Here is a 24,647-nt window from a genome sequence, read left to right on the forward strand (position 1 = left end):
CAGGCCTTCCTGGCTTTACATCTGGCTGTGCTGGGTGGGGAGCGACACGTGGAGGGTAGAGGAGGGTCTCCTCAGAGCAGACACCCCTGTTCTCAGGGTCTCCCAGCCTGAGGCAGAGGAGGAGGGGCCCTAAGGTCCAGTTTTGGGGGCAGAAGTCAGAGCGGGGTATGGGACTGTCTGTATCACAGGAACTGCCTGGCCGCCCCTGTGCCCTGGGGTGGCAACCCGCCTACCAGCCGGAGTGGGTACCAGCGTGCCCTGGAGCCTGTACCAAGCACCCACTCGTTGGGCCCCTGTGAAGGAATCTTCTCTGTGCCACTTTTGACCGCCTGGGTGGTTGGCACACAGACGCTGGGGGACCGTCCTCAGAGGGCCTGGACCTCTCCTTCCCACATGCCTGAAAGGGTGCTCCTGGCCGGGCCCAGGAGAGCCCACCAGCATCTGCCTCTCAGTCCTGCTCAGCGGGCCTCTCGGAGGCTGCCTGGCGTACAGCCCCTCACCAGACCAGATGGTTCCCTGTGCCCTGTCCTGTACAGGTGGCTCCGTGTGGCTCCCAGGTGGTCCTCAGCCTTTGCTGTGCCACCGCTCTTCCTTCCACGAGAGGAGCTGGGATTTCATCATCCCCAGCATGAGGACTGAGCCGATCTCAGTGGAGCCCTGATCCGACAGGGCCACCTGTGTGATGCAGTGACCTGGGTCCCTGCTGGACCGCCAAGCCTCCCAGGCCAGGCAGGCCACCACAGTCCTCAGGCACAGATGCCCCCACCCGCATCCCATCCACAGCCTCCCTGGGCCTCTTCGCAGGAGAGAAAGGGAATAATCATGACCTCCCACGAAGGTGGCCAGGAGGGAGAAGGTGCCGGGATGCTGTGCACCTCGTGGGCAGCCTCGGGCCGTGTCCTCCCCTCTCCCCGGACACCTTCTGCAAAGGCCCACACACCCATCTCAGTTAATGGCATCCAGTACCCCAAGAGCACTCGTGAACCCGGCTTGTGAAGCGTTTCCCATTACTGTCTGGTTAACACATCAGACGGAAGGGGTCTTTGTAGACCCGTTTTGCAAATGAGTAAACCGAGGCCTGGCGAAGCCTTCCTCTTAGGGCCGGATCTGGCTGCAGCATTGACCACTGTCCAGTAAAGCCAGGCCAGGCTGCCTGTCCCAGGCTCTGCACTTTCTGGAAGGCTCGTGCATTCCCCAGCCAGGTCTCCTGGGCCTGGACTCCATCTCTTAGGCACATTTGGAACATTTAACCGGGACTCCTCCAGGCCTCCCTGCCTGCAGTCTTGCCCAGCTCCTCCTGGCCTTGCTGCCCGGAGAGTCGGCCTTCCACACAGCTGGGCCTCGCCCTCCGGCCTGGCTCCACTGCCTGTCAGGGGAGAGCTGCCGCTCCAGCCTGCTAGGAGGGCTGTTCCTGGCGGGTGCTGCAAAGCCCTGCATGTCCCCAACAGGGCAGACCAGCCACCCACACTGGGCCAAGTGCCCCAGGATTAGTGGACAGGCATCCTATTCAGGTGCCCACAGGTGCCAAGCCAGGGAGACGAGGCAGGCTGGTCTGTTGGGGCTTGTACCTTCACACCAGCGATCACTAGGGACAGTGCGAGCCCATGGCTGACACATCTTCCCAGGTGCTGAGGACGCCTCCCTGCAGTAGGACTGGGGGCATACCTACCTGGTGGCTGAGCCGCAGGACTGGGGGCATACCTACCTGGTGGCCGAGCCGCAGGACTGGGGGCATACCTACCTGGTGGCCGAGCCGCAGGACTGGGGGCATACCTACCTGGTGGCCGAGCCGCAGGACTGGGGGCATACCTACCTGGTGGCCGAGCCGCAGGACTGGGGGCATACCTACCTGGTGGCCGAGCCGCAGGACTGGGGGCATACCTACCTGGTGTTCGAGCCGCAGGACTGGGGGCATACCTACCTGGTGGCCGAGCCGCAGGACTGGGCATCCGATCCCAGAGGAGAGCTTAGTGGGTATCTGAACATGCCCATGTCTGTTCTGTGGCATCCACGTGCGTGGCCCAGGTGTCAGCCGTGGGCTGGCACTAGACGGGAGATGAGCCACAGGAGGGGCTCACTCGAAGCCACACGGGTCAGGTCTGGCCTGGGGCCCCACATGTGCCATGCCTGGGCCGGTGAGAGGCTGGATGCCTTTTCTTAAGCCAGACTGTTCTCCCAGGGCCTGACTCGGTTATTTCAGATCAAGACTGGATCCCTGGTGGAGGCTGGGTGTGGGCACTGCTATATGCGGGGCCTCTGTCCAACCCTGGCCCTGTCCAGTGTCGACGTGTCCAGAGCCCTGAGCCAACCTGGATCTTGCCAGTCGCCAGCACAGCCCTGTGGGGCCCGGGATCTTGCCCACCTTACGTGGGGGCTCCAGACAAGAGCCGCCTACCTGGAGCCTGGGCTCCTCGCTGCCGTGCCTGTGGCGGCTTTTCTTTGTCTGGGAACAGGCCTGGGCAGGTGCCCTGAGCCGCTTGAAGTCTCCTGATGGGGTGGGGGGTGCAGTGCAGGGTGTTGAGGCGTGGGCCAGGGAAACGGGTGGTTCTCCCTCCACTTCCAGGCCCCACACCCAGGCGGGAGCACGCAGCAGTCAGGTGAGGGCAATGCTGGGGAGCAGGGCCCAGAGCTGCAGCCTCCTTGGCTGCTCTTGGCCCTCTGTGGGTGGCAGGGAAGTGCAGGTGTGAGGGGCACACCCCACTGCCCCAGGCTCAGTAGCAGTCTGGAATCCGGGGTGGGTTTAGGAGCCCCTGAGAGGGCCAGGCCAGCCTCACACCATCCCCTCCTCTGCCTGTGGCCTCAGCTCCATCTCCCACCAGCTCCTGCTGACCCACCTTCCTGGCACACCTATCCCCTCCCTCCACGGCGTCCTCCCCGTGCCCACCCACAGCTCCTCCTCCGGCCTTTCGCCACAGCTTGACTTCCTGGGCATCCCCCAACATGTACACTGCCTGTTGCTGGGGCCACCGTCTGGGCAGGCCTGAGCTCTGCACAGGGTGGCGAAGGCCCCAAGTCCCTCCCGGTGCCAGGCAGGGATGGGTGCTGGGGTTAGGAGCACAGGTGTTTCCAGAACACGCCAGAACAGTGCCACGGGCTGAGCAGCTGTAGCTGCAGACGTGTGTCATCTGTGGTTCTAGAGGCTGGAAGCCTGAGATCAAGGTGTCCGTCCACCAGGCTGGCCCCTTCTGAGGCTGAGGAAGAGTCTGTTCGGCCGCTGCCAGCTTCCGGATGTTCCTTGGCTGGTAAATCCCACCTTGTTCTTCACAGGCCACTCTCCTCGTGTGCGCTTCTGTCTCCGAATTCCCCCTCTTCACAAGAACACGGCTCTAATTGGGTCAGGGCCCACCAGTACCATCTCTTCTTAACCAGACTCCACACCCAAAGTCACATCCTGAGGAATCGGGGTTAGACCTGGGCTGTGTGGGTTTTTGGTGGCACAGTTTAGCCTGTAGTAGGGAGCTAGCCCAGCCCAGCACACCTACGTCTTCCCGTCAGGCAGCAAAGACCCCGAGGCTCTGGGTGTTTCATGATTGTGGCCTCCTGAGCACGGGGCTGTGTCTCTGTAATGGGCTTAGAGCTCAGCACAGATGTGCCTGAGACCCTGGTGACAGTGTGAGGGAGTCGCCACGCCCCCGCCTGCCGCTCACCCCCGCCCACCGGAGGTGCTCTCAGGGCACAGCCTGGTCCCCACAAGCCCGGGAGGCCTCAGCTTCAGACCCTGCGAAGCTCCTGGCTCCTTGGCCAGCCCCTCCTGCCCTGGGCCTCCGCTTCTCCCTCAGGTCCGGGTGGCAGGGCCAGGCCACTCAGGTGATGTTCCAGGTCTAGTGGCACAGCAGTGGCTGAGGATGCCGCCGCCTGTGCCGTCACAGGACCTGGGTGGGGGGCAGTGGCCAGGCTGGCCTGAAAACCTTCTCCAGGTTGGGTTGGGGAGTCGTGGCTCAGTGGTGTGAGTGTGCCTTGGACAGGCCCCAGGGTCCCACTTGTCAGGGGCAGAGCCCTTCAGGTGGACTTTGGACGGGGAGGCAGTGGGACTGCAGGGTGAGGGCGCCAGCGAGGGCTTGGAGATGCAGAGGTGAGGGAGGCCCGGGTACCAGGAGGCCGCACCGCTGCTGACTCCTGAGGTGGTGGCTGGCCGACGAGGCCCACTGTTCTCTTGTGCTAAGTGCCCCTTGGGTCCTGGAGGCTTGGCAGGGTGACAGGGCAGCCCCCAGGGGCTCCCCCCAACCTGCTCCTTCAGGAGGAGGAGACCTCCCAGGGCTCTGGTGGGGAGGAGGGCCAGCCACAGAGCCACTGTAGATCATCCCTGAGGCCAGGGGACTCGGCAGCACAAACCCTGAGCCCAGCATGGGGCAGTGGGAGGTGAGGCCCAGCGGCAGCTGTGAACGAGGCCGGCCGGTGGGCTCTCAGGGGTCTTTGATGGGACGCAGCTGGTGGACAGTGAGAGGAGGGGACTGGGGCTGGAGCAGGGCAGTGAGGAGGACCTTGGGGTCCCTCCTTCCCCAGGCCCTCCCTCCCCTGGTCCGCTCCCATCTTTGAGGCGCCCCAGGAGTTCCCAGAGTTGGCAGCACCAGGGGCTGTCTACTGGGTGGGCTGAGCACCACTTCGTTTGCAGTTTGGAAAGCTGAGTCCCAGAGAAGGGTCCCCAGGGCTCAGAGCTGAGAGGCCTCGCTGCCCCGGGCCAGGCCCCACACTTGCTTGCCGAGTGACTCACTCCTGCTCTGGGCCTGGCTAGCAGGGGTGAGGCTGGGTCAGAGGATGGGGAGCTGGGCCAAGGCCACAGACCACCCCACAGGTGCAGGCACCCAGAGGCCTGAGGGGCACTGGGAGCACATGGGAGGGGAGACTGTGAACACGGCTTGGCTTCTTTGCAGCCCCGTGTTGGGGCCGTGTGAGGACACACGCCGCAGGAGGGCCCGGCTAGCCTCAGCCCAGCCCAGTCACCACGCCCAGCAGGTCTCCTGAGGTCAGAGCCGGCCCCGCAGTGGGCACCACATGCCCGCCTGCTGTCCTGGCTCCTGAGGGACAAGGGTGAGCTGGGCGGGCCAGGAAGCACAACGTTGCTAGGCTTCTCTTCCTGCCCCACAGAAGTTCGGGTTCTACTGAGAAACTTGGCTGGGGCTTCTGGGGACTCCTAAATCCAGCTGCCCAGGACCCTGCGGCACTGTCCATCCTGAGCCCTGTCCTCGCCCGCTGGTCCAGAGCCCTGTCCTCGCCCGCTGGTCCTGAGCCCTGTCCTCGCCCGCTGGTCCTGAGCCCTGTCCTCGCCCGCTGGTCCGGAGCCCTGTCCTCGCCCGCTGGTCCTGAGCCCTGTCCTTGCCTGCTGGTCCGGAGCCCTGTCCTCGCCCGCTGGTCCTGAGCCCTGTCCTTGCCCGCTGGTCCATCCTGGGGTGATGGATCTGGCTGCAGTGACCCCAATGCTCTGAGGCCCAGAACAGCGCGTCTCCCTCCTGGGAACAGCCAAGCCTTGGACAGGCCCACACAGCAGCGACAGGACCCTGAGCCTCCCTGGCAGGGGTGTTTCCTGGGTGCACCATCAGCAGTGGGACCTGTAGGGAAGTCTGTGGCCTGTGCACACCTTCAGACGATTTCCCCAAACACCAAGGACAGCTGTCCAGTGCGTCACAGAGCTGTGGCCCATGGGTGATGGTCTCAGCCTGTCCCTGCATCTGGTGCAGCCTAAGTGCCAGGGCCCCCTGTGGACCCTGCAGGTCACCCCTGTGTCTGGCGCATCCTTGGTGACTGGGGCTCTCTGTGGCTGTTCTGATCCTGTCCCTGTGGTAACCCATTTGTGACATCCAAGTGTCTCCTCAAGAACCGGGGCCAGGAGACCCATCCTTGGCTCTGGAGATTGCAGGGAGCACATCCCACCCACCTGTGACCATCTGCCAGGCCCTGGGGACAAAGCTGATGCCACCTGCCACCAGAGTTGGCTCAGGCGTTTCCATGCATCTCCAGTTGTCATGGAGCTTGGGACACGCTGGACCCAAGGAGGTATTTTAAAAGAACAAGGCTTTGTGTAATCCAGCCCCACTGTCCCTGAGCACAATGCCCCTCCCCGAGCCTGGGGGAGCTGCACACAGGACACTCCTTGGCATCTTCAGTCTCCCTTCTGTGGCCTCACACCCGGGATGTTAGGTATTAGAACAGGTGCCTCCCTGTTCTGTGTGCATAGCCTCAGCCTGCGGGCAATTTGGGGTGAAGGGTGGCTGCAGGTCAGACACATACCTGGGAAGGTCCCCTGGGATATGGTGGCTTCCAACCAGGAGCAGTTGCCCTGGGCACTTGTGACATCCCAGTGATTTAGGAGTGGGGGTGCTCTGGTCTTCAGTGGGTGGGGCCAGGGAGCCCAGTAATCCTGTGAGATGGAGGTGCCTTTCCACAAACGCCAGTAGCACCCCCAAGAGAAATACTTGAACCGAAGCTGTAGGCGGGACCACGCCAGGGGAAGAGGGAGCTCAGAGGCGGCGGCACCACTCAGCGCCAGGTGCTAGGATGGGAGGATGGGCAGACTGTGGTGGCAGCATGCAGGAGGGTGGTTCTAGATGCACCTGCCCTCCTGTGGCTGCACGGATGAGGTTCTGGGATGTAATTCAGGGGGTTCATGAACTTGGCTGAGAAAGAGATTACATCTCCATCATTGCTAAGCTCTAACCAGAATTTAGCATTTCTCCTTAGTCGGAACGATGGTGTTCCAAGACCTGGGGCTTTGTCACAGTAGACATCACCACTGTTCATGCCCCTTCACATCCGTAGCAGGCAGCTTGGAAACTGCGTCCCCTCGCCTGACTTTGAATCCTAGTTGGTATTAGACCCGTCATGGCTCCTTTAAAACCACCTCCTGGAGAAGCACGTGCGTGGCCACCTCACAATTCGTCGTATCATATTCTGGTAACTGTGTGTGGTGAACTCTTCTTCCATAGTCCTCTGTGTAGCTGTACGCTTCAGAAACAAGCCTCATCCTGAGAAAGCGTCTGCAGGCTTCAGCAGTGGGCGAGGGGGCCCACGGCACAGAGAAAGTCAGGCTGACCTGAGCAGCGAGTTGCCCCCGTAGCAGAGAAGGAAAGGCTTGGGGCCCAGTATGTCTGTACCCAGGAGGGCCTGCCGTGGCCAAGGGTCTGGAACGGGGGGACGTGGTGAGGGGTCCCCAGGCACCTTGGGCGGAGTAAGGAGCAGGGCCCTTTGCCTGCCGTGTGAGTGAGGGAGACGCATCCCAGGTCTTCTGCATCATTGGTGGAGGCTCCTTGAGCTCCTACTGGGTGCTGGGTGCTGTTCTTGGTGCTGAAACGCAGCCGCAGACAGAGCACTTGCTCTCTGGACGCGGTTAACGCAGAGACAGGGCGTATGTGAGAGGGTCCACACAAGCTGTGCCTGTGCTCGGCCACCATGAGTGTGTAGCTTGTGTGAGTTACAAGTAAAGGGGTGTGACATGCAGGAGTCTAGACGTCTGCACGTGAGGTTTGCAACCACTCACCCATTTGAGTCATGTGAACCCCGAGGGCCGAACCCTGAAGACCCCTCCCTGGCTGGGGACTGGCCCAGGGCTCCCCAGTGCAGTTTGGCCCTCTCCTACCATGGCCATCTCTTGCCCTCTCTTGCCATGGCCATCTCTTGCCCTGTCCTCGGCCTCCCATGCTGCCTCATAGGACCCTCAACTGGGGCTAGGCACCCGGGGCTCCTCCCCAACCCAAGGAGCCTGGAGCATCTGGGGCCTGGAGCACTGCTCATTGAGAGGACCAGAGAGGAGACTTGGGGAACAGACCGGAAGGACTGGGTTCTCCTGGCCCACGTCATTTGGCCCGCAGAGGAGGGAGAGAGGGCCAGGGTGAGCAGCCCCGGGCAGTGTGGAGAGACCTGCCTGAGGGGAGCAGTGGAGCCGCACAGATGGGCTCAGAATCCGGGGTGGACTGGTGCCCCAAGCCCAAGCAGGGGTGTCCACCCACAGCCATGTTGGAAGCCCAGCCTGGCATGGCTGAACCCCTGCCATCTGGCACCCAGGGATGCCCAGAAGGGGTAGGCTTCACCCCGTTTCTGAGTAGCAGAGGCAGTGAGTGGGCCAGGCAGAGATGGGGCTGGGGGCTGGGTGGGCAGGGTCTGAGGGCATTAAGGCTGGACCCCAGAGCCAGGAGGGGCATGACCATAGGTCTGAGTCGAAAGTGAGGTGTCGTAGATGACCCCCATGTTCATTCCTCCCTCAAGCAGAGATCTCTTGAGCTATGCCCCGACACAGAGGTTGTTCTGGGCACTGGGACACAGCAAAGTCCCTGTACTCTCTCTGGGACCTCTGTGTGGCTGGGGCGACATCGGCTGTCATTTCAGGTCAGGAAGGCTCAACGCCGTGAGGAGGGTGTGTGAGGGCCACTCTGAGGCCGGTGCAGAGCCGGCAGGTGGAGGGGGAGGGCGCGTGGGTGTGCACACACTGCCTGCTCCCCTGTCCACATGGACCTCGGGGTTCCCAGGGAGGCGGCCTGCCAGGCCTCTGGGGAAGGTCACACCCTTGGCCGAGGGCTGCTTCTCTTGAAGATCGTGGCCGTTCCCGGTGGCCGTCGTCTTGGCAAAGGGGCGGGTCCTGAGGGAAAGCCAAAACCAACCTGCTGGGGGGTCACGGGGGGCTAAGGGCTGGCTCCACACTGCCAGTGTCCCTGGCCCTGCCCCTGCCCCACAGTCGCCGTGTGCCCGGCAGAAGGCTGGCCCTGCCCCTGCCCCACAGTCGCCGTGTGCCCGGCAGAAGGCTGGCCCGCCTTCTGTCCAGCGTATGTCATGTCAGGGAGGCTTACTCTTTCTCTAAGTGCCATCTTCCAGAAGGCGGGCTGTGGATGAGGGCACTCCATGGGGAGGGAGGAAGGCCAGGCTGGGGAGCCAGGGCCAGATCCGCCTGGACAGGAGACCCCATCCTCGTCACTGGCGCAGGTGCTTCCTGGGTGTTGCCCTGGGCACTCACAGCACGCCGTGTCAGCACTCCCATTCGCTGGTGCTGGATATGAGAAGTTGGAAATGGCAAGAAGAGTTGCTGCCAGGCCATTCTGGGTGGAATGCACAGTGTCCCCAGGGCGCAGTGACAGTGGGACGGCCGGAGGCGCTCTCAGGCCTGCCTTGAGGGTGGCAGCTGGTTTTCAGGAAGAGAGTCGAGGGTGGAGACTCCAGGAGGCACCGCAGGCCCTGTGGAGAGGCAGGAAGGGCAGGAGATGCTGACCCTGGGTCTGGACAGCTGCCTTCATAGGGACCTCTCCCTTCCCCTACAAGATGGGGCTGGTTCCTTCCCCCAGGCTGTCTGCCTCCTGGATCTCATGTGCCCGCCCCAGGCAGCGTCCCCAACCTCTGCCCAGAACCATCTCATGGGATCCCGGCATCCCTCCTCCTGCCAGGCAGTCTAGGTGTAGACAGTCCCTGCCAGGCAGTCTGGGTATAGACAGGGCGGAGTCAAGACTCCAGGTGCCTGGGGGTGGAACTCTGAGCCTCCGGCTCTCCTCCGGCAGGTGGCTCCGGGAAATAGGTGGGAGTCATGGAGGCGGAGGGCCCACATTCCCACCTGCTGCAGGACCCGCAGGGCCCACAGGAGGTCAGGGCTCGCCTTTGGGGAGGCAGGCAGGCAGGCACATGACACGGCCACCTGCTCAGAGTCTCCCTGGTCTGGGAGCCCTGCGCATTCTTGGTGGTGGGCCGTTGACCAGCAGCATGGCCAGCAGGTATCCCTCCCCAGACATGGCCTTGCAGACGCTGGCCCAGCTGCCTGAGGCCCAGCTAGGTTTCGGCAGCGCGTGGCCAGCGACGGGACAGTCAGGCCAGCGAGGGTGGCCAGGCCTGATCCTAGTTTTGCAAGAGTGGCCTAATCTCCACGCCTGGGCTCGGGTTGCCCCGGTGCCGAGCCTGGGCTTCTCATTTGCTCCCCTTCAGTGAGGACAGGGGGGCGCTCAGGCCAGTGGAAGCAGATCGCCTTAGGCAGAGGTCTAGACCTGGGGGGCAGCCACCTAACCTCTGTGGGCCTCAGTCTTCCCATTTGTAAGCTGGGGGTGGTCCTGCCTGCCTGTTAATTGAGATAGTGCTGATTTCGGGAGAGACCCATTGCTCTCCAAGGAGGCTGGGGGCAGTTCAGAGTTGAAAACGGCCTTAAATCTCCTGCTGCCAGCCTGGACAGGGTCTGAGACCTGAGTGGGGGAGCCAGGGCTACGTGGGTGCGCAGCCATGGATGCCCAAAGGTGATGTGGGCTGCTGCCGGTAGGGAGACCTGTGTGATTCAGGCAGGCGCCTGCCACCCCGCACCCGCGACGCTGCAAAGGGCTGCCGGATTTAGCAGATGCAAAGACAGGACCCCAGTACATGGGAGTTTCAGGCAGACCCTGAATCGTTTTGTAGCGCAGTGTGTCACAAATATTTTAATTTCAAATAAGGAAATGAATGTTTAGAGTAAATATGCCCTATGTATTTATTGTAAGTACGCCCTAGATATTTGGGGGGGGGGGGAGAAGAGTTGTTTGCTTTTTGTGGCAAAATATGCATGACAAAATTTGCCAATTTAACAATTTTTAAGAGTTCAGTTCAGTGGCATTCAGTCTGTTCACGCTGTTGTGCAGCCGTCACCCCCATCCCGCTCCAGGACCCTTTTCATCTTGTAAAACTGAAACTCTGTCCCCATTAAACAGCAACTCCCCATTTCCCCTCTCCACCACCCCTGGTGCCTGCCATCCTTTCTGTCTCTATGAATTGACTTCTTTAGGGACCTCACATACGTGGAATCACCGGATCTGTCCTTTTGTGTCGCTTCTTTCACTCAGCACCGTCATCAAGGCTCCTCCACACCAGAGCATGTGTCAGAATTTCTTCCTTTTCAGGGATTAGTCCTATTCCATTGTATGCGCCTACAGACAGTTTGTGGAAACAATCTATTGAACTGTGGAGAGACGTCGTTTCTACCTTCTGGCTCTGGTGAATAATGCTGTGAGCATGGGTGTATGGGGACCCGTTCCGTTTCCTGCTTCCAGTTCTTTGGGACCAAATACTTTTATACTGTACTAAAATAACAATTCATTGTTGATTTGCAATTCAGATGTAACTGGCCTCTGTGCCTTATCTGCACTCGTCCCCCTAATCGTGGCTGTAGGGCAGGGCCGGGCAGAAGCTCCAGCCCACACACCTGCCATGCTGGGCAGGCAGGCAGAGGTGCCTGGGCGGCCGCCAACTCATCAAAGCCCTAGGGAGACGCCCTCCTGGGACCGCCCAGACCTCTCCGGGCTCAGCAGGGCTTGTCAGCTCCTGCTTCAGCTTTGCCTGCAGCGCAGGAATTCCCCTGGGATCGGAATCAGGGCAGGCTGTAGGGTTGGGGAGGCGGGAGAGGCCAGGGCTGTTCCCCGTGCTGGGCCCCGTGCTGCTACTCCTAGCCTGTGACCTTGCGCAGGTCACTTTAGCTCCCTATGTGTCGGCTCTGTCAGCGGGACCTACAGCTGCTGTGAAGATGAAATGATGCGGCTTAAACCCTTGCGAGGCCCATAGTGAGCTCTGCGTCTCAGCAGGGAGACAGCAAGGCCTCTGGGAACAAGGGAGCCCTCACTGGGTTTGACCTTCCACTCAGGGGCACATCCCCTCCAGCCCTGTGCTTCCTCTGGGGAGGCGGTGCTGGCTTGGGGGGGCGTGGCTTATGGGCCATGCTGGCTGTGGGTCTTGTTCCCTCCAATGCCAACACTGGGCAGATTCTCCCAGACAAATCATTTAGACGTCCGCCTTTATTCAGTACCAGGGTACCAGGACCAGCCTGGGTGCCAGGTAGGGAGGCAGGAGCAAGGAAATGGAGGCTCCCCTAGCAGAGGTTCCCTCTGGAAGGAGCGTGGCTTGTTGGGACGGGAGGCTTCCTGGGGGCATGTGAGATGGAGGAAAGCGGCAGGTCACAGCTGGGTGGAGTGACTGGGTGGTGGGGGTGGGCGAAGGGAGAGCCGTGCCTGGGGCCACCATGACCCACCGAGATGGCTTCCCGGGAAGTGGTTGGGTCAGGGTGAGTGGCCGAGCTCCTTTGCTCTCCCCTTCTTCTGTTCCTTCCCCAGTGTTTACGAGCCATCCCTCGTGGTGGGCTCCCTCCGGAGGCACCCAAGGGTTTGCTCTGGGATCCAGCCCAGCCTCAGCTATGTGTGTGTCTGCCTGGTTGGCATTCACGATGCAGATGGACGGGCCTGCGTGGCATGTTTGTGGATTGGAATGTGGATGCAGCAGACAGGGAGGGCCAGTCCATCTTCGAGGCTTCCTTGGGTGCCTGTGGCCCCTGCAGTGGGTATATGGGAAACTAGATAGGAGAGCTGGGCAGAGCCCCAGGAGGACAACCCGGCCCCCGCCTGAACCTCAGCCCTGTTGGCAGGGGTGGGCATAGAGATGTGGGTGCCCTCTTCAGCTCCACCAAGCCAAGGAGGAGAAAGGCTGAGCCAGGCGTGGGGCACAGCCTCTGGGGAGCACCTAGCCCTGGGTTCCAAGAGAGGGCTTTCTGCCTTACAGCCAAGACACCGGGTCCTGGGTGTGGCAGGAGGTTTGTGACACAAGCTCTGAATCCCCTTTCATCTCCAGTGTCTGAGGCCACAGCATGAGCCTCAGACAGCGGAGCAGGCTGGCATGGGGGGAGGTCTGCAGAGGGCCCGTGACCTCTTGGCCAGAGCTGTGACTAGGCCCCCATCTGAGGGGCCCCTGCCATGCCAGGGCAGGCACCGCCCAGACCTGATGTCTGCCGGCAGGGTGGCCTGCCCAGGGGTTCCCCAAGCAGGATCTGGGCAGCTTAGAGAGCAGTTTTGGGAGTTGCCTGGTGAAACCCCCATCTTTGGGGGTCTCCAGTGTTGTGGCCTGCCTTGGTGGTTTGCCCAGCAACTCTCAGTGTGCCCACTGCAGACTGGCCGAGAGGCCCGAGTGCTGCCCGAGAGGAACTGGTGTGAGTGGGTGGGGAGCTGGGCCGGGCCAGTGGGAGCCACGCAGGACCTGGGCTGCAGGGAGGGGAGAGTGTTGGTGGAAGAGCTGTCCCTTTGGTGTCCAAGGAAGGGCGAGAGCGCACAGCATAGACCTCCCAGGCTGCGGGCACCTGGATGGGGGACTTGGTAGAAGGATGTGGCCTGTTGGGTTTGGTATGTCAGAAGGAAAGGAGGTCAGGATGTAGGGGCAGGGGGGTCTGGAGTCAAGGCCCGGGTGCCTTTGGACTGGGGGCTGGAGGGGGCAGGTAGAGGATGTGGAATGACCATGGAGGCTTTGTGTGAGGACAGCAGTGGTCAGCTGCCACCTTCATCACAGAGAGAAACCCGACACCCCGCCCCCATTACCGTGCGGGGAGGGGCGCTGGCACCCCCGAGCACCAGACCTGCTGAGACCCAGGCGCCCCTGCACCAAGGCCTTGGCCCGCTTAGCTGCGGTGGGGAAACCAGGAGGCCCCGGCTGCCCGCGAAGAAGAGGAGCAGCCCCCGCAGGCCGGAGGGAGGGGCCCGGCCTCGGCGGCGGCCAGGGAGGCGGGCGCGGGGCGGCGGGCAGGAGGCGGCTGCGGCGGCGGGGACCTGGCCGGAGGGGCCGGGGCGGCCGCCTGCGGTTTCCAGGGAGACGGGGGCGGCGCTGTGCGCGGCGGGGCGGGGGCTGCGGGAGGACGCTCGTCCCCGCGCCGGGAGCCGCCGCCCTCGCCCGTGCGCGCCAGTGCGGCTGCGGCGCTGCCCGGGGCGGCTGCGGCCGGAGTCTCCCGCGTGCCTGGCGGACGGCAGCCCGCCCGTGTCCCCCGCTGGCTCTTCGCCTCCTGCGAGCCCTTCCGCCCGGCCCCGCTCCGCCGCCCTTCCCCGGCCGGAGCACCTGCACCCAGAGCCGCGCGCGCCGCCCGGAGCCGCCGGAGCCGCTGGAGCCGCCGCCGCCGCCGCGAAGGGGGTCCCGCGTCCGCCGCGAAGCCAGGCCCGAGGACTCCGCCCGCCGCGCCCCCTCTCCCGTGGCGCCACCGCACCCACATCCCCGGCCGCGCCACCCCCATCTCCACCTGCTCCTCGTCCCCATCGCCTCCGTCCTGCCCCGCTTGGCCGCCGCAGCCCCATCCCCTTTCCGCCCCTCCCGTCGGGAGTCTGTGGCCCGTCCCCGATCCCACCCCGCCCATCGCCCCAGCTTCACCCACCCCTACCCTTCCCGGGCCGCATCCCGGCGTCCCCGCCCCCACCCTCTGCCCCGCTCCGCATCGCCTGCCGCAGCCCCGGGGCCCCCCTTTCTCTTCCGCCAGGCCCATCCCCCTCCCCCGGGCTGTCGCAGCCCTTCGAGCCCCCTCCCCCGCCACCCCGCCCCCGTGCCTGCCGCAGCCACTGCGACAAGCCCCTTCCCCGCCAATCGCGGCGCCCTCCTCCCCTCGCCCTCCTGCCGCAGCCCCCAGCTCCCCGCCCGCCCCCTCCCCTCCCCTCCCCGCCGCGCCCACTGCACCAGCGCCCCCTCCTCGCCGCGCCGCGCCGCTGCCGCGTGTCCAGACCCCTGCCGCCCGCTCCGGCTCCGCGGTTTGCCGTCCTCGTCCCTGGCCGCGGCGACTGGCGACTGGCATCGGGGCGCCCGGGACCCCCAGGACGGCGACCCGGCCGCCGGTGCCGCCGAGCCTTTGTTCCGCCGCCGGGGCCGGTCTCTCGCCTGTCGCCCTCGCAAGCAGCCGCGGGTGGCAGAAGCCTTAGCCGGCCTGGGGTGCGGACCCTCCCACCCGGGGCAGAGGTGTCCCTGCGACGCCCCTGGGTTTCGGGTTGCAGTGCGTGGCGGAGGTTCTGCGGCTGCGGAGGGGCTCCTTGGCGACGCTGTCATTTGGGTGAAATGGTGGCAGGGGCTTCGGGCAGGCGGCAGGGGTGTGGGGAGGGGTGGGAAGCACGATGGGGTGAGGCTGGGGGCTGTCGATGCTGTTGACAGGGAGCTGAGATGCCGTGGCTGGTCCACCTCGCAGGTGGGGCCAAGGCTGCCTCCGGCTCAGATGTCAGGAGCCCAGGTGAACAGGGACTGGCCAGGGGTGCAGGCTTCCTAGGGGATGGGGCAAAAGTGAGGAAAAGATCCCCTGCAGCCTGGGTGGTGGGTGGTCCCCAGGAAACCTCCTGGGACATTTGCCCAGTGCACCCTCACCACAGGAGGTTGCTGGACATACCAGGAGGATGCCACAGCCACCGGAGCTGGATGGGGTCCTAGAGCAGATGGGGCAGGAGCTGGGACAGGCTTCGAGAAGAGGGTTTGGGCTTGGGGAAAGCCTTCCCAGCGATCGGCCAGCCAGGAAGGCCACCTTGCAGGGTGCAGAGCTGAGTAGAGGTCAGGATCCAGGAGGCCTAGGCTCTTCCCTGGTGTGTTGGGAGGCTGCGGTGCCTGGAGCTCTGCACACAGCCCTGCTCCAGCACCATGGCAGGCAATGCAGGCTGACTATCCACACTAAATTCCAGTACGGTAGGCATTCGATTCTGTTGACACTGAGTGTCTAGGACAAGGTTGTAAAGGCGGATAAAGCCGGCTTTACAGCCTGCACCTCCTGTGTGTGTCGTGGAAGCTTCTGGAGGGATGGGCGTGGCGTGGCGCCATCATCTCTCTGCGTTCTTCTTGGGAGGGCTCCAGAGCCACTGGTCGCGGGCAGCTGCCGGGCTGGGTCTGGACAAATGAAGTCTGGGTTCATCATCGGGGTTGGTGGCCACTGTCCAGATGGGAGTCTCGCCTAAAGCTTTGGGGTGATGGTGCTGATGACCAAGGGGAGACTGCTAGGTGGGGACATGTCAGCAGGGGACAGGAATGCGTGACCTAAAACGTGTCTAAAGCTAAGGCTGGTGGGGGCTTAGCGAGGAGCAGCAGAGTGGGGTGGTCCAGAGCCGTCAGGATCTGGAGGGGGAAGATGGAACCAGACAGCAGCTGCCTAAGGACCAGGGAGCAAGATCTCTGTGCTTTAACCTGAGGAGCAGGAGCGTGGGAATTGGAGGCTTTGGGTTTGAGGTGGGGGATGAATCTGCCATGAAACAAATAATCCCCTTCCTCCCAAAAAAAAATCCTCAGAGCACTTGGGGAGGGAAGTGTCCCAGTGACTGAGGGAGGGGAGTGCTGTGTAAGGATGGGTCAGCTACAGCAACTTCAGCCCAGGGATCAGGGAAGAGAGGGCCCAGTCCCTGGCCCAGCGGGGAGCAGGCCTGGCGACCTTGACCCGAGCAGCCCCAGGGCCGGAGGGAGGGCTGGGCTGGAAGGGCCCAGATACCTTTCTGCGTGGGGGGGAAGGGGAGGGGCTGCCGGAACTCACCTCCTAGGTTGGAAAATGCCTCCCTCTGAGTTGGAGGGGGGAAAGGCCAAGAAGGAGGTATCAGAAGGAAGGTCCAGGAAGGAGAGGGAGAGGGACATGGGGAGGGTTCCCTCCTGGCCTGAGGCCTCTGTATCCCCCAGGTGTTGAGCTGAGAGAAGTGGTGGGGAGGCACCTGGGGGTGGGGAGATTTAAGATGACAACTGGACTTGGGCACATCGCTCGCCATCCAGAAAGACCCCAGCCCCTGGCATTCTTCCAGGAGGGGGCTTGCTTTGCTGGCCTGCAGGGGGACTTTGCAGAGCCCGCCTCTGCCATCTCATGTCTAGGACCGAGACCTGCGGGCCCCGGCCTGCACTGGGCTGGAGCTCAGCAGAAGGAAGCCAGCGGGAGGCCTCCTGCCTTTGACTGCCGTGCGTCCAGCCTGCAGCGGGCCTCAGGGGGCCGCCTCGGTCCAGCCTGCCCGGGGCTCCCAGGCCGGCGCCCAAGCTCTGGCTCCGTGTCTTCACTCCCGTGTTTGTCCGAGGAGGGAGGGAGGGACGGGGGCTGTGCTGGGGCAGCCGGAACAGCGCAGGTCACCGGGCTGGCTGGGCGAGGTGGCCGGGCAGGGCTAGGGGGGCAACAGGGGAGGCTGAGGCGGGGGGCTGGTGCACAGCTGTGAGGGGAGTGTAGGGGGTGGCTGGCAGTGCCAAGGAACCCCTCAGAACCTGCAGGTAGGAGGAGCCTGCCATGTCTTATGGGTGTTTTGGGCCTCACCTCTCCATGTCTCATCAGCCTCTCCTATCTGTGTGGTGGGGGCTGGAGAGTGGGTCTACCAGGGACCTCGCGAGGGAGGGGCACAGGAGCCAGCGAGGGATGTCACCCACCCCTACTCCCTAGGAGTGCTTGAGCCCTAGTCCCCAGTCTTGGACCAGCCCACTCGTTGCCTGTGGCCCAGCCAGCCTGGCCTGGGTGCCCCGTCACAGCTGAGCCCAGGGTGTCACCGGGAAGCTATGCTGGCACCTGCCACCCCCTCCCCCAGGCACGTTTCCCTCCCACTGCCCAGCCCAGCACCATCATGTGTCCGGCTGACCTGTGCTCTCCTGGTCCGGGCAGCCTGGAAGGGTGCACAGGCCCCCATCACAGCCCACACCCTCAGAGAGATGCCTCCTGAGTCTGCTCAGCCTGGCGCAGGCCCCAGGAAAGGACCCAGAGGGGCAGTTCCTGCTCTAAATCCTGTCCCCACTGGGGCGGGACTGGGGCGGAATCCCATCAGTGAATAAAGGCTACAGAGTGAAGGATGGTCCCTGGCGAGTGTACCTGTGTCTCAGTCTTCCTGCCTGAGAGTGGGGAAGGGGTACCCGTTCTCTACTAGGCCCCAGGACTCTCAGAGCCAGGCTCTGCCCTCACCCCAGCTGGCTCCCACAAAGCCCTCCTGGCCCAAGACTCTCTTAGACCCCCACCTCCCCCTCCAGCAGACATCTGGGGGTAAGGAGGGGCGGGGGGCACGGGGCACTTGCCATTCCCGCTCTGCCTGCCTCATAGGAACGTAAGTCCAGGCTCTGGGGGCTCCCTGGACCTGCAGCCCCTGCTGAGGGCTCCCTCCCCCTCCAGCCCCAGCTCAAGCCAGAGCCCCCTTCGTCAGTACATTCCAGAACTCAGGCACGAAAAGAGGGCCAGGAGGGAGCGCTCCAGGACAAGAACCCGACCTCAGAAAGCTGGGGCTGTGTTTGGGGAGGGCCCATCCTTGTGCCTCGGCCCTCTCTGGCTCTCCCAGGCCCCTCTGACAGCCCGTCTCCTTGCTGTCACATCAGCAGGCACAGAGGCTACAGGGGCCAAGCGGCAGCCACCCAAGCCCAGGTTCGGGTTCTCTGTTCCCTCCTCTTGTCTCAGCCTCCTCCCTGGGTGTGTGTGCTTAGAGGGTGCGGAAGATTGGCAGACTCAATCTGACCCAGGCATTCGACCTCCGGGTAGTTACTTAACCCTGGGTCCTCAACCCAGATGGCCTCTAGTGGGGAAGGGTTCCCTGGACCCCAGGCCTGAGGGGTGATTCCTCTTGTAGTAAGTGGGTAGGGCACTGCCTGGGCTGCTCCAGGCCCTGCCTGCACTGGGGCTGTAGGTCCCTGCTCCCACCTCCAGGCAGGGGTGCACCCCTTCCCGCTGTGCTGCCACCTCCCCCAGGACAGCCTTGGGCCAGGTGCCTCTGCCCAGGCTGACCCTGCCCTCGGTCCCAGCTCCCTCTCCTGCCTCTCCTCCCTGGCCTGGCCTTTACTTCCCGCTGACCCCCAGGCGGGAGGTAAAAGAATGCAGGACCTGCCACATTCCAGCCACCCTGGTCCAGGGTCCCGGGATGAGATGAGACAGGCTCTAAGGCCTCAGCCCTGACCTCTGAGGGGGCAGACCTGAGGAAAGTTTCTGGCATTCCTGCTGACAGCCCCCCTTGACCCCTCCCCTCTGACCAAGCCAGGCTCCTGCCTCCACCTCTCCACTGTGCCTGACATAGGCCAGCACCAGAAGGGCCTTAGAGGCAGGGTACGAGGCCCAGAAGGAACGGTGGAGTCCTGAGCTCAGGCAGCCAGAGCCACTTGCTCCCTCACTGCATAGCTGGGACAAGACTTCATCTCTGTAAGCCCCGGTTTCCTGGTTAATAAGATGGGCATTTCGGCAGCCTTCATCACAGTGCGATGCACACCCTTTTAAATATGCAGTTTTTCCTGATGCCACACACATATTCCAGGTGGGCACCGAGGTGTGCGCAGCAGGGCTGAGGGCTGACTCACAGCCTGTCCTCACTCCCCACAAGGAGGTGAGGCTGTCTCTGTCTCTGTCACTGCCACGGTCACTGCCCAGGACACTGGAGCAGAGTGGCTCAGGGCAGGCTGCAGAGGAGAGGACTCCACAAGGACACCAGGAGGCACAGGGTGTGCCCTGCAGGGCTTGGGGCATGGTCCGATGACCCCTTCATGGGATCTGCCACCTGCACCAGGGCATACCTGTCCCCACACCAGACTTGTGTATGGGGTCCTGCAGGGCCACTGCCTCTGGCCAGCCCACTGTTGGTGGGATCTGCTGTCCTTGCAGTGGGAGTTTGGTGCCTCCCAGGGCTGGTGTGGGAAGAGAGGGGAATTGGATTCCTTCCTCCCTCCCCATCCTCAGCCGTGGGCCCAGGTAAGGGGTGACTGTCGGGCCTGGTAGCCTCCTCCCGACTTGCACACGGGAACCTGGGGCCAGTTCTTTGCTTGTGGCTGCTGGGACAGCAGGCTGGGGGGCAGGACTTGCCCAAGGGGCCCCCTCCCTTGTTGAGGAAGCCCTGCTCTTGTGTCCTGTGTGGGAAGCTATAGGACTCGAGCCAGGCCTTTTCCTCCCTCCACGCCCCCACCATTTCTGCCTTCACCCAGGGCACCCCCCAGGCTGGCCCACCTCTGAGCTGTGCTCCACCCTGGGTCTGCAATCCTTCTGCCCAGGAGAGCCTGAGGGTGCCCTCCTGGCTGCCAGTGCTGTCCCAGCCCCTCTCCCTCATACTGGCCTTTCCCCACAGGTGAGCATCTGCGGATCTGCCCCCAAGGCTACACCTGCTGCACCAGTGAGATGGAGGAGAACCTGGCCAACCGCAGCCGTGCCGAGCTGGAGACCGCGCTCCGGGACAGCAGCCGCGTCCTGCAGGCCATGCTCGCCACCCAGCTGCGCAGCTTCGATGGTGAGTGCCTCCCAGGGTGCTCGGGGGCCGCAGGGTGCTGGTGCATCGGGGCGAGGGGGGTGGCACACTGGGCCTTGCCTGGTGTGTCAATGCAGAGGGTGGGGCATTGGCAGGAGGAGGTGGGGGAGTTAGTGCTTTGGGGCTAGGGTGTTGGGTTGAAGCCCCAGCTGGGATTTGGCGGCTACCCTCAGGCAGGGATCTGCAGGGTTTGAAACCCACCTGGGGGTGTGCACAGCCCATTCCCAGTGCACGTTTGGGGACAGAGGGCCTGTCCCATCAGCCCCGCAGAGGCTCCTGTCACCAGCAGATTCTCCCGAGCACCTGCAGAGAGACGGGCCTCGGCCAGATCCTCCCTGCAACTCCGCACGTGCCCCAGGCCGCCACCCCTGGGGACCCGGTGGCCTGGAGCCAGGGAGCTCAGTGCAAGGGCTGAGACTGGGGCTGGGGACAGGGCTGCAGAGTGCAGGGCCTGCCCAGGGGTGGCCGCCACTCAGCCCTTTGTATCGGGGCAGGAGTTTGGGGCCCTGGGGAGTGACCCCTGCAGGCCTTGAGGCCTTGCCAGCTACTGTGTCAGAGCCACATACTCCTCAGCCCAGTCTGAGCCTCACCTTGTGTCTAGGCGGAGAGCAGCAGGCACCTCCAGGGGGACAGTGTGGGGTCAGGAGGACCCCCATAAAGTGACCTCTGATCAGAAACATGAGGACTTGGTGGAGGGAGGCGGCCTGGGCTGAGGTACTGCCCCTGTGTCCCAGCGGAGCTGGGGCGCCAGGACAGTGAGCCTGAGCAAACGAGAGGGAGGGAGCGCTGAGGCCGCGCAGCTCCATGTCGCCGTGAGGGACAGCAGCTGCTGCTGGGGCCCTGGGGTTTGTCTCAGCATTCCTGTTTCTCCGGCTCCTGGACACCTGCTTGTGGCCTCCCAGGCTCCCGGGAGAGTCTGTCTATCCCCAGGAGCCCCCAAGGCCATTTCCACAGGGCTGCGGGACCTCAGCTATTGGCGTATACCTGGGTCACGGTGGGTCAGAAGCTCCTTGTCTGTGACTTGGACATCGACGCTCAGAGCTCAGCCTCCCCTGGTGTGGGGCCGTGGGACGCTCCTGGCCCCTCTGGGATTCTCCTTCCTCCTGCCCAGCTGGCCCTAGGGAACGCACCCCTGCACCCCGAGTCAGGAGCCTTCCTGAGCTGCTTGGGTCTGTCCCTTGTGTAGGGACCCTGCTCACCTCCTCCACTCTGTCCTGGGCCTCAGTTTCTCCCCAGTGTCACTGAGCCCTGGCTCCCACCCCAGCGTGCCACCCAGCCCTGCCCCTTCCTCTCTCCTGCTAAGACCGTTGCCCATCACACCATCTTCCTGGCCTGGGGACGTCCTGCCCACCTGCCTCCTCCTGGCTCTAAGGGGGTCGGTGTCGCTGCCCTGCTTGGGGGCCCGTCCCGTGTCAGCGCCCTGCCGCCGCCCTCCATCTGCTGCCCTCTGGAAGCCTCCAGCCTTCCTGTTCGACTCTCCTATCTTTGACATGAAAACACAGACACCCTTTGGGGACATTTGTGTTGAAAATGACCCCCTGTGTGACCAAGGCCCACCTGTGCCCGTACCCCAGGGAGTCTCGTCCAACCCCCACCTCCCATGTCCTCCCCTCCCACCCCTGCCCACAGCAGCTGCTGGCCCCTCCCAGCCTCCAGGGCAGCCAAGGGCCCCTCCGTCTTTGCCTGCAGTGCTGGTGGGAGCCAGTGGGAGGCGGTAGGAGAGGAGCCTGACTGGGCCTCTGGTTGCTGTGTTCAGGGATTGGGAGCCCCATGCCCGCCCCCTCACCAGCCTTCAAGGGCAACTGAATGCGGCCTGGCAGGAGGTAGGGCCCATGGCCCTCTAGGCGTGTCTGGGCTAATGCATGAACTGCAAGCTGCCCCCTTCTGGGAGAGGCCAGGGCGTTCCAGGTGCCAGGACCTGAGGTGGACACTGGACAGCTGCGTGGCCCGTCTACCCTCCCCACAGCGGCCTGGGAGCTCTCTGTAGCCATGCCAGCCTTGTAGTCCCAGGCCTTGCCAGGGGTCAGCGTGGGGGCTGGTCCAGAGATCTCTAGGCCTGACAGCCACCCTGCTTCAGAGGAGAGCCTCTGCCCTGCGTCCCTGGAGCACCCCGTGGTGGGCCATCGAGCCCCTGGTACCTGTGGGCAAGACCGGCCACGGCCCTAGGGATGCTCTGAGCAGTTACAGACCCGGAAGTCTCACTTCCAAAGGGGATGGGGAAGTCCAGGGTCCCATCTAGGCACGGGGTACGGGGCTTTTTCCCAAAGCTCCTGCAGCACATGGGGAGGTCTGAGGGTGAGCCTGTGCCTCCCCGTCCCCCACCCAGCGGGGAAAACATCTGGGGTTCTGGGCTGTGGGAGGCTCCCCAGAGCCCTCAGGCCTGGGGTGCTCACAGCTGAGGCTTCTGGAAGCTGAGAAAAGACGGGACGCCCAGGAGAGCAGCAGAGACAGGGTGGCAGGAAGGGCAGAGGCCCTGGAGATTCACAGGGCAGGCGGCTGGGGCCACAGGGAGCACAAATGGGGACCGGTGGAGAGAAGAAGCGGCTGGCAAGGGAGCACAGACCGGTCCGGCCCCTCTTACCCCAGTGAGGCCCCATCTCCACCAGCAGCCCCTCCCTGGGTGTTCTCAGTCACAGAGTATCTGTTCCTGCCCTGGGCTCAGCTCAGAAACAGCCACTGGAGCCCCAGTCAGAGGTCCTGCGATCCAAGAGAGGACCCCTGCCACTTGGGTCTCTGCTCCCCAGGCCAGGGGGTGAGGTCTCGGGGAGCCCCGTGGATACTCACGGGGCCCACAGCCGCTGCAGTGTGGCGTCCGACTCCGAGGACCTCAGAGTGTATCCTCAGAGCCGTGGGTCTCCCGAGCTGAGTCTCCTGCTCTAGTCCAGCTGTCACGGGGGAAACATCGTCCCGATCACGCCCCCTCCCTGTGCGCAGACCACTTCCAGCACCTGTTGAACGACTCAGAGCGGACGCTGCAGGGCACCTTTCCGGGCACCTTCGGAGAGCTGTACACGCAGAACACCAAGGCCTTCCGGGACCTGTACGCAGAGCTGCGCCTGTACTACCGCGGTGCCAACCTGCACCTGGAGGAGACACTGGCCGAGTTCTGGGCCCGCCTGCTCGAGCGCCTCTTCAAGCAGCTGCACCCCCAGCTACTGCTGCCTGATGACTACCTGGACTGCCTGGGCAAGCAGGCTGAGGCACTGCGGCCCTTCGGGGAGGCCCCAAGAGAGCTGCGCCTGCGGGCCACCCGCGCCTTCGTGGCCGCTCGCTCCTTCGTACAAGGCCTGGGCGTGGCCAGTGACGTGGTCCGGAAGGTGGCTCAGGTGCGCACAGCCACCCAGGGCTCTCAGAAGGCCCTCCAGACCCCCACGCTCTGCCCAAGGGACTTTCTCTTCCCTCTACTTAACCCTATGTCCCTGAACCTCCTGGCCAGCCTCTGACCTCTGCCCCGCAGCCTCAGTCCTTCCTGCATTGGCTGCTACCCACGGCCTGCTAACGGTGCACCCACAGATGTGAGCCCTGCTCTGGGCAGGTGGCTCTGGGCTGGCCCACCCCTCCCAGACCCATCATGGGCCAGCATGGGAAGGGCCAGGGGCTGGGCTGGATGCTGAGCCAGGCTGTGGAGTGAAGATGCACAGGAGACAGAAGAGAACAACATGCGTGGGGGCCGGGCAGGGTGGGGCTCCGGAGCCTCGCAGGCCAGGGGGATGCCTTGGTCCATTGGGGGACACGTGTCAGACCCAGGTAGGCTGGGGCGCCTTGGTATCCTCAGCAGCATGTGGGTGAGGATATTCGTGCCTCCCCATGACCCTTGAGATCATTAGAATGAGGGCCGTCAGGGCTGGCAGGCCCGCGAGTCAGGCAAGGGCCACTGCAAGTTGGGGCAGAGCACAGGCCTCCCCTGACTTCCCTCCAGAGCCCCCCACCCTGGGGCTCCATTAAAGGCTGGCTGGGGCTGGGCACACCCAGGGCCTTGGGGTCTGGCTCAGGCTGCCTTGCTCCCCAGGTCCCCCTGGGCCCAGAGTGCTCGAGGGCTGTCATGAAGCTGGTCTACTGTGCTCACTGTCTGGGAGTCCCTGGCGCCAGGCCCTGCCCTGACTATTGCCGAAATGTGCTCAAGGGCTGCCTCGCCAACCAGGCCGACCTGGATGCCGAGTGGAGGAACCTCCTGGGTGAGCCCCCACCTGCCAGAGCGGCCTGGAACTGTCTTGGGGAGTGTGTGGCGGGGGTCCTGGGGGGGCGGGTGGTCCCTAGCTCAGGGCTTGGACCCAGGGACCTGACCAGGAATGCCCTGACCAGGGTGTGTGACTTGGGGCAGCTTGCCAGGGAGGGAGCCCTGTGAGGTCGTAGTTTCTTGTGCTTCCCCAGTGAGCACCTCAGTGTGCATACATGCCAACACATGTGACTCACTGTGCATACATGCCAACACATGTGACTCATGGAGGGCCAGCACTTGCTTAAGCTAACACATATATGCACTGTCACATGACAGGCTAACACATGCAAGCTGGCGTGCACACTTGCTGACACACAGCGGGCCGGTGCCCACCAGTATGGTGTGTGCTCCTGTGTGCATGTGATGACATGAGCTGGGCTGACCCGCATCCATGCCAACACATGTGTGCTAATATGTACATGCTTATCTAGATCCACTAACGTGTACACATGCTTACATGAGGTGGGACAGCATGCATCTGTGCCAACACATGTGCTACCATGTGCTGACATGGAGCCAACACGTGT

General features: G+C 63.5%; 1 protein-coding gene across 2 annotated transcripts in view; it reads left to right on the forward strand.

Moving 5' to 3' along the window:
- LOC105473789 (glypican 1) overlaps nt 1-24,647 on the forward strand; it is a 32,110-nt gene that overhangs the window by 3,533 nt on the left and 3,930 nt on the right. Inside the window, exons 1-4 of one of the 2 annotated variants that reach the window (XM_071073727.1) lie at nt 14,854-14,935; nt 19,725-19,883; nt 22,836-23,227; nt 23,911-24,076. In XM_071073727.1, the coding sequence (XP_070929828.1) occupies nt 14,869-14,935; nt 19,725-19,883; nt 22,836-23,227; nt 23,911-24,076 (784 nt within the window). In that variant the 5' untranslated portion in view covers nt 14,854-14,868. Of the gene's footprint in view, nt 1-14,853; nt 14,936-19,724; nt 19,884-22,835; nt 23,228-23,910; nt 24,077-24,647 lie in introns of those variants that run through there. The other variant, XM_011727834.3, reaches the window with a different exon arrangement.

The sequence above is a fragment of the Macaca nemestrina genome, chromosome 11 (assembly GCF_043159975.1).
Source record: "Macaca nemestrina isolate mMacNem1 chromosome 11, mMacNem.hap1, whole genome shotgun sequence".
NCBI classification, from domain to species: domain Eukaryota; kingdom Metazoa; phylum Chordata; class Mammalia; order Primates; family Cercopithecidae; genus Macaca; species Macaca nemestrina.